The sequence below is a fragment of the Natator depressus genome, chromosome 1, assembly GCF_965152275.1.
Source record: "Natator depressus isolate rNatDep1 chromosome 1, rNatDep2.hap1, whole genome shotgun sequence".
In the NCBI taxonomy this organism is placed as follows: domain Eukaryota; kingdom Metazoa; phylum Chordata; order Testudines; family Cheloniidae; genus Natator; species Natator depressus.
The window spans coordinates 104,040,775-104,053,495 of NC_134234.1; the positions used below are offsets into that span (position 1 = coordinate 104,040,775).

General features: G+C 41.8%; 1 protein-coding gene across 1 annotated transcript in view; it reads right to left on the minus strand.

Annotated features, from left to right (window-relative positions):
• EFNB2 (ephrin B2) overlaps nt 1–10,602 on the minus strand; it is a 49,086-nt gene extending 38,484 nt beyond the window's left edge. The window contains exon 1 of the mRNA XM_074963379.1: nt 9,434–10,602. Within this exon, the coding sequence (XP_074819480.1) occupies nt 9,434–9,561 (128 nt within the window). The 5' untranslated portion in view covers nt 9,562–10,602. The remainder of the gene's footprint in view (nt 1–9,433) is intronic.
• Nucleotides 10,603–12,721: the final 2,119 nt, after the last annotated feature.

The following is a 12,721-nucleotide window of genomic DNA, read 5'->3' on the forward strand; positions in this document are numbered from 1 at the left end:
TAGATTAAAAAATTCTACAATGATATGTGTATGTCATGCACCAGGAATGATTTACCTAGCAATACAATCTCCTATAAGTCTCCGTAAATCATTCTTGGCTGGGGAACTGTGTTTAAAACCAGAAGAAAGCCTAGACTATTACATCAAAGTTTAAATCAGCTGCATTATAATTATCATGCTGATACTGCAATGAAACACTGGGTGTTGGCTCCTCAAGGTTGCCAAAAAAAGAAAGACAGAGGTCCTTCACTTCTCACTTATATCTAAAATACATATAATCACAACATCAACGCAGAGTCCTACGAATTACGCAACTGATAGAAAAAAAAAGAGAATGTTCTCTTATGCCAAATAAAACTACATACTTTCAACACTGCTAGAAAATAAAAACCTGTACTGTGATTCAGATAAACTGAAAGAAAACAACCTTGAAATCCTAAAATATAAAAAAAGGTGCTATATAGCAGAAGGTTGCTCCCTTAAAACTCCATCTATCTCCCACTGAAGTAACTGGGAGTCTTTCCACTTAACTTTATTCGGAACTGGATTGGGGCCTTAAACATGTCTGTCTTCTTGAAAACGAAGTAATAAAATGGACAAGGTCACGATTTGCCTAAATGAATACCTAAATTTGAAAATAACATCCCGTACCTAGGAACCTAAATATAAATACAGAAGCCTAACTTTAATTGCCCATTTTTGAGAATTTTGGCCCAAGACTCTCTCATCAAGTCTTGTACTCATAGATTTAGTTAAAGACATTGAATACAGTGAAGTTTTTGGGGGCCTGATCCTGAATGACTAGAATCAAAGGGTATTTTGCCATTGACTTCAGTGGGAGATGGAGCAGGCTCTTCTTGAGACAGAATTAATATGCAAAGGCTGTGGTACTGGAATACAGTTCCATGCATTCTAAATGGTGCTGGTAATCCTCTATCCATTCACAGAATTTGTACACATACCTTACACTCTCCATTTTGAAAATCTACCTAGTCATGTCCTGGAGAATGGAGATAACAAACCAAACAGTGCTCTTATACTGCCAATTTGTTTTCATAGTTTGTTTAGAGAAATAGGATGAGGGCAATGGGGCTTGTTTTCTTTCTTATGAGTTTCTCCTACTATTTATTTTCTTTTGGAATCAGAGAACACAATCACCAACTGCAAGGCCCTCTTTGCAGGACTACTTGCAGATGTTTGTAAGAACATCTTTAAATTAATGTATACAAGTGAAGAGTATTTTAAGAGAATAGGGCCTGCTGATTATTCTCAACAGGAACAACATAAATAGGCATACCTGACTTTTGCTGCATGGGAAACATTACATAAATGATCACCTACTCTTTCCTATGCCTCGCCATATGTACATAGCATTATCTAGTACATTTCTGAAATGTGACATGACAGGTAGGTTCGAAAGCTAAATGTTGGATAATGGTTAGCAAACAAAGGACATCGGTTTTTGCATTATTTCTTTAATCACTTTAACCCTTGTTCTAACAGAAAGCATAAGGCCAGAGTAATTCAGCTTCCTCTTTTGTCATTTGCCTGCCATAAATATGCACCAGTCTGCATTTCAAAAGCTGAAGGAGGCCGCAAGCTTGCTGGACATTTATCATGCTCTGTTCCCTGTTAACAAGCAAATACTTTAGTTGAATGGCCCATTAGCAATCATTGTCAAATGCAGAATGCAAGGTGCTTGGATGTGACCAGCCTGTAAATTAGAGGAGGGTGCCCCCGTACTTTGCAGAATTTCAGCAAATGAAATGGATCTTTTTATAGAGATTTCTTAAGGTTAAACTGGAACCGAAGAAATGTTTTGAGTGCTTCAGATTCCATATATTACACAAATCTGCTCAGTCCCCCTCTGTGTGGTGGTGTATGTGCATATAAATATAAATACTTGTTAAACCATATTAGCTTCAGCAGCATGTCGATTTTGGTTTTGGACTCGGGTTTTCTGTCGGAAATTTGTTACACCTATCAGCTAGGACAAAAACTGCAAATTTGAAAATGCAATTTTCAGAATTCCCCGTATCACAGAAAGTGCAGAAACCTAGAAAGTGACAAAGCCACTGTCAGCAAACAGAACTGAGTTCCATTTTCTCAAACTCACACAAGGCCCACTTAATCAAAAGAGACAATAGTTATGGTATCAGAGGTTTTTTTCTGTGTCTAGACTCCTGCTTTTTTCCCCTTGCACACAAATGAACAGGCAATAAAGCAAATATTCCTTTCTGGACTGCACCTGTAGTTTGCAGCACAACAAATAACCTAACAGGCTGGTCTATGGCCTTTTTCTGTTTTTCAGATGTTTATAATGGTAAACACAATGCAAAAACAAAAGTCTTACACTATTTACAAGGCTGTTTGGGACAAGAGGCAATGAAGGACCAGTGTAGCAGCAACAAGCAAAATCTTTTCTTACTTTTACAGCTAAATAGCACTTAAAATAAATGACAACACAAAGAGCCAAATTCTTTGCTGCCCTACCTCCATTGCAGTCAATAGAGTTAGGCCAACAGAGAATTTAGCCCAATGATTTTAAATTGCAGGGGGCTTATCTCATTCAACTGTGGATTTCAGATTGCCTTTCAGGAGTAAATACCACCTGGACTAAGCCATATCAACTTGGCTATCAGCAGCTTTATTAGCTAATTTGAATTAAAGTTGGATTTTTTTCTTTTATATGTTTGCAGGGTGGGAAACACAAAAATTGTACAAGAATCATCTCGCTAAGGGAAAAAGACAATGTGGAATGTTTACCTTTGCTTCTCCCATGGAGTGTGAGATTGAGACCACAGTCTGAAAGATGGCTGAAATCAAAAGGTCTCTGTTTTCTTTTCAGATAACCCCAGTCTTACCTATCCCCTCTGCTCTCTATTCCTTGCCAGCAGGTCGCTGCCTGAAGCCCAAATAGATTAAGGAAACAAACTCAAAGTGCTGCTAATCCTACAGAATGGCTGCGGCTGCTAGACCAGGAGTTAAAAAGGAAAATCTTCCACATCCTAACAATTGCAGTGATCTGAAGTTTTAATCAGTCCAAATCTTAATAAAAAGCAGTAAATGAAATCTACCTTTACCATATTATACACTACCAATGAGCAAGAACTGAGCAGCTTTTCTTTACTGCTTTAACCATCCCAAGCCACAAGTAGGCCTTTCATACTTTCTAATCCTGGCCTCCAAGTTTTGTGCAGTTCTCACATAATACCTTACAGCCCGGAGCAAGTCCCTTAGTTTCTAACACCCCTTTCAGAGACGTGTCATTTCTAACATCAAGCTAATCTATATGTTGCCATGGCATCACCCTTTATCTGCTTTTACATCTTATGAACTGCATGGATTTACCACATTATTTTTATCTGAAAGACAGAAAATGGTGGTTTTATTGCCATACAATCAGATTACTGCTGCTAGTTTCTCTATGCCTTTTTACCATACTTCAATCAAAAGGGATCAGTTTCTTTATACTCTGCCCTTGATTTACATTACATCTGTAAAGACCTAGTCTGAGTTGTAATCCCCTTATTAACTATGACCAGGGTTGATTTGCCTAAAAATAAAAGCAAATTGTGTCAGACCTTTTCACTTTGTTTTTGATTCGGAACTACAAAATGGATTACTAAAGAAATCTTCAGAGTTCACACGGCTGGTATAGTACTGAATTTAAAATGAGAATTAAACAAGTTAAACATGGGAGCCGTGTCAACGGTTTACATTTTCCATCATGGGAGAAGGGCTGAATTGCGTATGTCTTTGTATTCTCTGGCTTTAAAGAGACAATGAAGCCACAGGAGTTTTTCCAAGCTGTTCTAACACTGTCCATTTGCCATCCTCCCTTCCTTTGCTTTTCATATACCAAAATAATTTTTTTTTTAAATCACCCAAAGACTTAAGTCTTGGCTAGAAGTTTATAGTTCTGTGGACCTGCATATTTTAATTAAAATATTTTAGACAGCTGAATACTCCTACTTAAGGCTCCACAATATCGCACAAAGGGTGATCTCATAAGCAAATATATGTAGATGTATGATAAATGACCTGAAAAACAGGTTTCTTTATGTCAGGAGCCAGAGAAGGCAGAGATTAGACACACATGAATAACATTTTAATCACTATTTTTCTCAGAAAGATTGCTTCTCATTTGCAATAAGCAATTTTGAGTAGTAAGGTTGCATGATACATTAAGACTAGATCCCTAAAAAAAGTTGATTATGGCTGCTATGCAGGTACCCGAATGGCCTATTTTTGCCAATACTCCCTTTAGTCATCTTGGTATTTCAAGCAATTTCCCATTACAGGAATGTTCTGTGAGCATGAGATATACCCTAAGTGCCATACTAAAGTAATGTGAGCTCATTACAATAAAATATGGGAGAAAAAAAGGGTGAAAAAAATGTAATGATTTCAGCTTGACTTTCAGTCACTGCCTATCTAAAGACAATTACTGCACTAACCAAAGTGCTTTGCCTTAGTAAGGTTTACAGATAAGAGGCTTTAAGATAATTATTATAAATAATATAGCATTTATACTTCAACTGATCCTGTGTACAAAGGGCTGCCGAAAATCACTGAGTCAAAAATTCAGTCTTCGGGTTGTTCGAGGTTTATGTTGCTAATTCACCTGAGGTAGGAGTTGGCCCTAGGTGTCCGAAATATCTAATGGGACAGAGGACACTGTTCAGAGTTCTCTGCACTAGCATGCCAAGTGACAACAGCTATGTTTTGGGTAAGATTTAGAAGCATGTGTTTAAATCATTTTAACCTTCAGCTCCTGTTTCTTCAGCTTGAAGCTGTAATTGTTAAGGTTAAAGAGCGCAGTCCCATGGCACAGGATTCCCAAATAAATTCTTGTCTAGAAAGAGGAGACCAAACATGTTGTGAGATATCGTTTTAGCAAGCTCTTTGTGCTTCGGTTGGCTCAGTTGTCCTGTGAAACAAGGACTGTCCATTACCTACAGTTTATCATCCTGACAAAATGTGAGGAATGTGGATGTGAAAGCACTAACAATTCCACCCCTGGTGCTTTGTCCTTTTTTCTCTCTATATTAAAACCGACAAGATTAACCCAAATGCAAACTGCAGAGCATAGTTCAAGGGGCTATTCAATCAGTAGTGAATGTGCATTTGTTTACCTACAAAAATAAGAATTTCAGATACAATGAGAGGCAGACTGGTTTATATGCTCTTGACTAGACTGTTTAAACAGGACCATCAATTGTAGTTTATTTTATCAATCTCTGACACATTGGTATTTATTCAAATGCTAATTGTGGCAGATTCCACATATATCAGGTTATCACAGATATTATTTAGCTATCATTTGTTTTCCTTAAGACAATCAGTATCAAAAATACAGCTTTTTACGGAGAGGCTTCATTGTGTTATGAAAGAAAAATGCTTTGTTAACAGGCCTACCGCATACAGCAGTAGCCTCAGACACCAGAAACACCGTTCTTGATAAGTGGATCTCTCTAATGTTTGACTAAAATCCAAAAAACTACATTCTGCGATGTAGTCCAAAGGCAGTGTTGTGCACTTCGAGATAAAATTGAAGTAATACACGCAATCTATGTATCTCATTTCTCCAGGTGGAAACATGGTATATGGGGAAGATATCTCTAGGTACATGGGGAAAATATTCCCTGATTGAAAAGTGTCAAATAACAGGAGTTATGTTTTCGTAATCATTTGTCCTTATATTCTAAAGATCATGGCTTAACGTCTGAGAGTCTACAGATGTCACTTCGATGACACCTAGTTGAAGCATTTCCCCCAAAAATGTAATGTCATAGACAATAGATTATTCCTTCCCTTTTACTATGTTTTTTTTAATTACATTTGAAGATTTAGTCAAGGCAATGAAAGTGGATCTCTAAAGAGAGAACTGTAATGGGGGAGGAGGCCTTGATCTTATGTTCAAAGGACTACCTGAGATCTCTGTCCCAATCACCTGCTAAAAATTATATCCTCTAAAACTAAACACAAAACAAATTTAGTGTATGCTCCCCTCAGCCTACATTTATTATTCCATCCTCTATATTAAACTGACTAATATATTCCCATTGTATTTAATTGCTGCCCTGTACAGAAGATTTATGTACTGAAACTTTCAACAGAAATATACATGCAACTTCCATAAATAAATTAGCTGTAACACCAAAGCTGGTAATTATTTATTACAGACATAGAAAGCATCTTTAATATTGCACCGTCCTCAGATCCTCCCGGCACCAGCAGAAGGAAATTTTCTAATTTCTCAACCTAGTGTTGAGCTTGGATCCTGTGAAAGAACGACCTTTTCTATGGAGAAATTATTCAGTACCCTTCAGGCAAACCATTGTGACAAGAATTAGAAAGAAATCCTACTCCTGAAAAGTGGAGCAATCACACCAACAGCAATATCGCTAATGCATTTGTAAGCTTCCTCAAACTACAGGCCTCCAAGTGCCCTATAAATCACTAGGCCCAGCCACTGAAAAAGACTAATTTTAATAGTGTACTTCTTCACTGTGGTGATTAAACTTCAATGAATCACTCAAGAAAACTCAATTACATCAATGGGCAGAACCTATTTTTTTAAGTGTAAATTTAAGTTGAAAAAGTAATTAGGTAGCATCATTAGAACTGCCATTAATAATGTTCAAACCTTTTTGAAATCAAATACCTTTTAGAATTAGCAAAATTGAAACTTTAATTGTATTTGCTATGATAGGCATTGAGACTTGTACTATAGCAGGGATTAAATTTGGTTATTTAGGCATCAATGAAATGAAAATATCTAATGCAAGCTCTCAGTGTAAGCAAAAAAGTGAAGGTAGGCCAGGACAGGAAGAATGGCAGGGAGGAAGGTCCGGTGCACAGACTGTTCTGTTTTGGAAGAGTGACCTCTACAGGAACAAACTGATCACTGGACTGTGAACAGGGGGAGGGGGACTCGGGTGGGGGTTCCTCTGCCATTGTACTAAATCTCTCTCCACAGTCACTGCAGGCCTGCTAATGCAATGCAACCTGGTCTTGCCACCAATCTGTTATTTCAGGAATTCTGATGGCATTTTAAAAGTGTCTTGTTTGTCTTATTCACAGATTTGGTGTTTAATCTTTTCTAGGTCAGAGAAAGGATTTAACTAGATAGCATCATATAAATGCAGGTCCATAGATCTAGTTTAAACTGTGGCTCTGTTAACTGGCTTTTCATGTCATATAGTATATGTGATCATTTGTCATGTAAAACTAGAAAAAACAGCATTTGAAATGTTTCAGTTCATGATAATCATTTTCCACATTTTAATGAAAAACTACGTTGTCCTTTTAAATTTTCCTGTAAAAACTTTACAAAGGACCTTAACACACTCATAAATCTTTCCATTCTTGAAAAAAGTCAGGAGACATCTACAGTATAATAAATTATCTTCTAAAAGCAGTGGAAGATAAATGCTGAAGTTAGGATGTGATTTCTTAATAAATATTTTCAGCTCCCAGATCTAATCCAAACTTGTGTCATTTGAGTCAGACTCTGGGTTTTGCTACCAATACACAGTTAGTTCCCTGATTCAGGAAATACTCCCCTCTTCTTCTCTGTGCACTTTCCAATATGTCTTGTTCATCTAAGGGCACTTTTACAGATATTCACTAAATGGAGTAAATGGGAAATCCTGAATTCAGTTAATACATAAAGTGAGTATGCTGAAATTTACATTAGTGATCTTCTATGTGTCTGGTTTGTTTTTAAACACATTTAATTAAAATTATACATTAAATAATATTTTTGGCATAAAACTTTCTAAACTCATTATCAAACTATCCTTCCTGATAATACTGTGAGAGGGGAGTTCAAACTGTGTTAAAGAAAATCTTTCCATATCACAAAACTTTTGACGGGTTTCAAAGTTTATCAAAGCCAACTTCAGATAAATGCATCAGTGGCATAAATAAAACAGGTTGGAACAATACACGTTTTAAAGCAAGAAAGGCTCTCTTTGCATCATTGCCTAGCTTTCTCTTCACCAGGATTTCTTATGCAAATAACATACCTATTTCCAAAAGTAACAATCTCTATACACCTAAGCAAGAGACTTTCAAAGAACAGGACTATATTTTAAGAATGTGCCTTAATAATTAAATCTTGGAACACATATACTTTCTGCCTGCTCTGACTAGGGACATGAAAATGCTCTCTGATGGACAATACTCAGTACATTACTCACAAGCATGTGCCTTGCTATCATCAAGTCCACTGGCCAAATTTAGCCCTGCTGTCAGCCAGTGCAACTTCACTGAAGGCAATGGGCTGAATCTGGCCCTGCATCTCCACATGGAGAAGTTGAGCAGTAGTTCCCAGAGTGCATAAAGTAGCGCTGCTCAAGGGGAAGTGGGACCAATCTGCACTGCCTGCTTTGCTGGAGGTGAGGAGCTACAAGAGTTGGCAACGAGTCCCGCTGGATCTGGCCCTGCTGGGGATCAGTATGATAAGGCTCATCTGCCCAGAGGCTCTGTACTCAGTCGTGCCCTCTCCCACTGCTGGGAGAATAGCGCCCAGCAGGAATCCAATCATTCTTACAATTCCTGTAGCCCCCAGGGGACCCAGTCAGATTTGGCGCTAAGCGCTGTGCAACTGCTAACTCATCTGAAGCCATGGCCCCTGTCCCCATCGAGTATGCAGTCTAAAGGGGAAATCCGCTGGCCCCATTAAAGTCAACGGCAAAACTCCCAGGAACAGCAATAGCCTTCATTCTAGGGATCCGCCCTTACTCTTCTGTCACCCATATCTCCCCCTGCCCCAGAGCCCTGGTAGGATCCTTGGACTTCATGCTCAGGCAAAACGCCCACTGACTTCCAAGTCATAAAGCATTGCCTCTCCCTGGGAGCGGCCCCCGGCCAGGCACTGCGGGAGCTGGCCCCATGGCTGTGTCTATATTTGTCCTGCAGAGAAACAGAAGCCAGACAAGGTCTACCTCTGATACCCTCCCCGGTCAGACAGACTCGCTGCACAAATCCAACCCACCACCACCCCGCGGTGTCTTCGGGGTATTGAATGGGCGGCAAGATCCTGAAGTGCACTGGGGCGTCGGAGAGTTTCTAACCTGGAGAGCGCCCTGAGCGCAGGGAGGGAGCCGGGCGAGGGATCGCCTCGGCGCCCAGGGAGCCACGGAAGGTGGGTGAGGAGGAGTGCAAGGATCCCGCTGCCCGTGCCCTGTCCGGACTGTGCTCTGCATGTGGTGCCCGGTTAATCACAGCCAGTACCCCAGCGGCGGCACCTGGCCCTCGGGGTGAGAGCAGGCACCGCCGGGAGCTCAGCCCCCTGGGAGCGCAGCGCTCTCCACGGACCCACGTCGGCCTCGCTGGCTGGCTGTGCCATTACAACTAAATCAGACCCCGAGGAAGGGGGAGGGGTGGCGGGGAGGGATGAAGCAGAATGAGGCAAACTTACTTGGGGTTGGAGGAATTCCAATATATCGGGTCTAAAACTATCGATCTGGCCATTGCAGTTCTGCATAAAACCATCAAAACTCCCCAGCAGTACTTCCAAAGGGAGGAGTCTCCCCTCCGCACAGCCATGGTCGACAGCGGCTCCAAGTCCCTTGCCAAAACCTCACCAACTCCTCCGTGCGACTCCCCGTACCTGGTCAGCGGGGGCGGGTGGACGCTCGCTACCCCGCCAACAAGACAGATTGACCAGAAACAAACCAACACCAAGACGAGCGACGAAGCACTTGGTGAGAACTGCAAGCAGCGTTACTGAGTCATTTGTGCCCCAGGCATGTCGGAAATTCTCCGGCGAGATAAGAATCCAGCCACCTCCGAAGTAACAACGCCACCACCAATGCAAACGCCTCAGTCCTCCCTGCTCTTCGGGGGCTCCCGACTGGCTTGCAAGACGCCACTCAAACTGCCAACTCCGCTTTGGATCCAGTGCGCCATCCACGGCCACGGCGCCTGGGGATCGCGTAAAATAAAAACCGAGCAGAACTGGAGATGGGGGCGATTAAAGGGGAGAAGGGACCCGGCCTCCGCCAGGAGGATCCCCCTGGGTCTCTGCTTGCGCTCCCTGGTCCCCGCCGCGTGCAATCCGTGCGGCCACCGGCCCGGGCTGTGCGGGGACGGCGAAGGGAAGCTTCGCTCTATAAATCCACTTCGAGTATCAGCTCCCGGGGCCCCTGGAAGGCGCATCCGCAGGGTTCCATGTCCACTCCCGGCGCGGGGGTGCTGTCCCCGCTGTGTGCAGAGATGCGGGGGGGGACGACGACTCGGACTCCTAGCGTCAAAATCTCCCCTCTTCTTGCTTCTTCCACTCGAGAGCAGCAGTGCGTGCCCAGCGCTGGGTGGCGAGCGGGCAGACCCAGAGAGAGGCAGGAGCCCTTTGGCTTGGAGTGCCCAGGATGCTGCTGCTGCTGCTGCTGAGTAGGTGGCTTGTGCGTGTGTGAGACAGAGAGAGGCAGGGAGAGAAAGAGCCGGACGAGCTGCAGCCTTTCCCTCCCCTGCTCCTTCAGGCTCCAAGTCGCTGCTGCGGCCGCCGCTTGGAGTCTTCACAGAACCGCTCCTAGCGTGCTGCCATAGCAATATAAACTCAGCCCATCCTCCCCTTCAGCCCGCGCTCATAGGGCTGCTGGAGGAGCGGAGGCTCTGGTTGGATGTCGCGTGTGTCACTTACACACCTCAGCCCTCGACATTCTGTCTTCGGGTGGGCCTTGTGTGTGACAGGTGATCCTCTTAAAACACTATAATATAATCTTACTGTTAATAACATGAACAATAATTTTAAAAAACACCATCGCTATGTTCATGATCAGAATAATACAATGCAGGAGGAGACTCCAACCACCGTTTAACACTTTTCCATCCGATTACAGTATTAACTAGAACAATTCAAAAAAACTTTTACACGTCTTGTCATAAAGCAATGTTTATGGCTGCGAGGTACTGGCAACGTTATGCATGGGATAAAAAGGATCAGAGTGAAATTTATCCCTCTCTGCATCCAACCTGTATTTGCGAAGTAATTATATTTCCCTATTTGCAGGTCGTGCTTCCTGACTTTAATTACGTTTCACTGGGAGAATCGCTATTATGTAACTTCACGTCAAGTTTATCATATGAAGCCACATATAGTGTATAATTTAATAATAGAGATAATGAGATAAAGCTCTCCGTCCTCCCGAGCCCTTACCCCCACATGTTTGTATTTTCAGTCAATATTTTTCTCTCCATCCTGTCACGTTGATCCTGGCTGTCAGCATTTCCCACAGGGTCTCTTAATTACAGTTTTCAAAGTTTATTTTGTTACAAAACAATTAGCCACGGACAGTCCTAAATAAACATGATTTGGAAATGCAAAGCCACTTCAAAGAGATGTGGAGCCTGAATTTGCAACAGATAATTAGAGACTCTCAACTCGGGTGTGAATTTTCTCGCCCTTCCCTGTCTGTCACTCAGTGCCACTTTCTTCACGTCTACATATTTGTTATGATGAGGGTTGTTCGGTCAATACTCCTCTCCAGATCCTGAGAATCTCAACAGCACCGGGCAACTTTTTGCAACGAGGCAAGAAATGCCAAATTAGAGTCAACACTGGCTGTCTCCTTGGGGTCAGACTCTCCCAAAGGTCCCTTTACACGGCTCAAAAAGAACAAATGCGATCGAAAGTGGAAAGTGGAAAGAGGCACAAAAAGTAAAAACTGAGTAGGTGGCTGGGGAAGCCTTCAAGAGCGAGCGTTTGCACTCTGATCATTCCTTGCGGCCCTGGAGAGAGAATCCGAACGTGCAGGTCTCAGACGCCCTTGCACATTTCCACAGAGCCACAGCGCCCACTAGCGGCCATTTGGTCACGGCTTCACTATGAAGCAAAAGGAGTCCACACGGGTCTAATCCCCTTCCTGTGACTCCTCTCCTTTTCTCCCTAAAATCTACATCTGTTTCTCCCCCGAATATAACAATACTTATGCGGCGCATCTGTTAGGAATGATTTTTGGAGTGGAGGTTTGGCGGAGGACTAGCAGTTCAGAATGATGGTGATCCCAAGGCTAAATAATAATTATAAGTAAGTCATACACCGTTTTTTAAAATTATGTTGGTTGCTAAATCTCTTGAAATAGGAGTTGTATCCCCCAAAATCGACAAAGTAAATAAAAGTCAGATACCCTGTGAACAACGCTGTTCTTTTCCTCTCTTGAAACATAACCATTTCCCCCACCGTTGAATTAAATGACATACAGAAAATAGGCGAACAAGCCAATTCTGACTAATTTTATTCCACAAGAAAATATTTTTTAAAAATCAGAAGAGTTCATTCTGTTTGTACTGAAATAGGAAAAAGATCTTATCAGGAAAACCAGCTGCCATTTTAATTTGATTCCTTTATTTCTTTTGGACAAAGTGGCTACAATTCCACTTTTTACCAAATTTGTGATTTAGGCTTCACAGACATGTCTGGCACAGATCACTTAAGCCGTTAACAACACAAGGAGAAGGAGAAGGAGGTTAAAGGCGCTTTTGAAGCCTCGTGGGTTGTGTGAATTGCATATGGTAGTTCTCTAATGAAATCGACAACTCAAGGAAGAGGGAAAATCAGTTTGTCTTTCACACAAAACATCCAATATATCTTAAGTACGCTATTAATTAAATTTAATCTGCAATGTTGTCAGAATTGCAGATTCGGCGCAGCAATTAGGTAGAAAAGGATCCAAGTCCCAGGATGGGAACCGATTCCTAACACACAAGT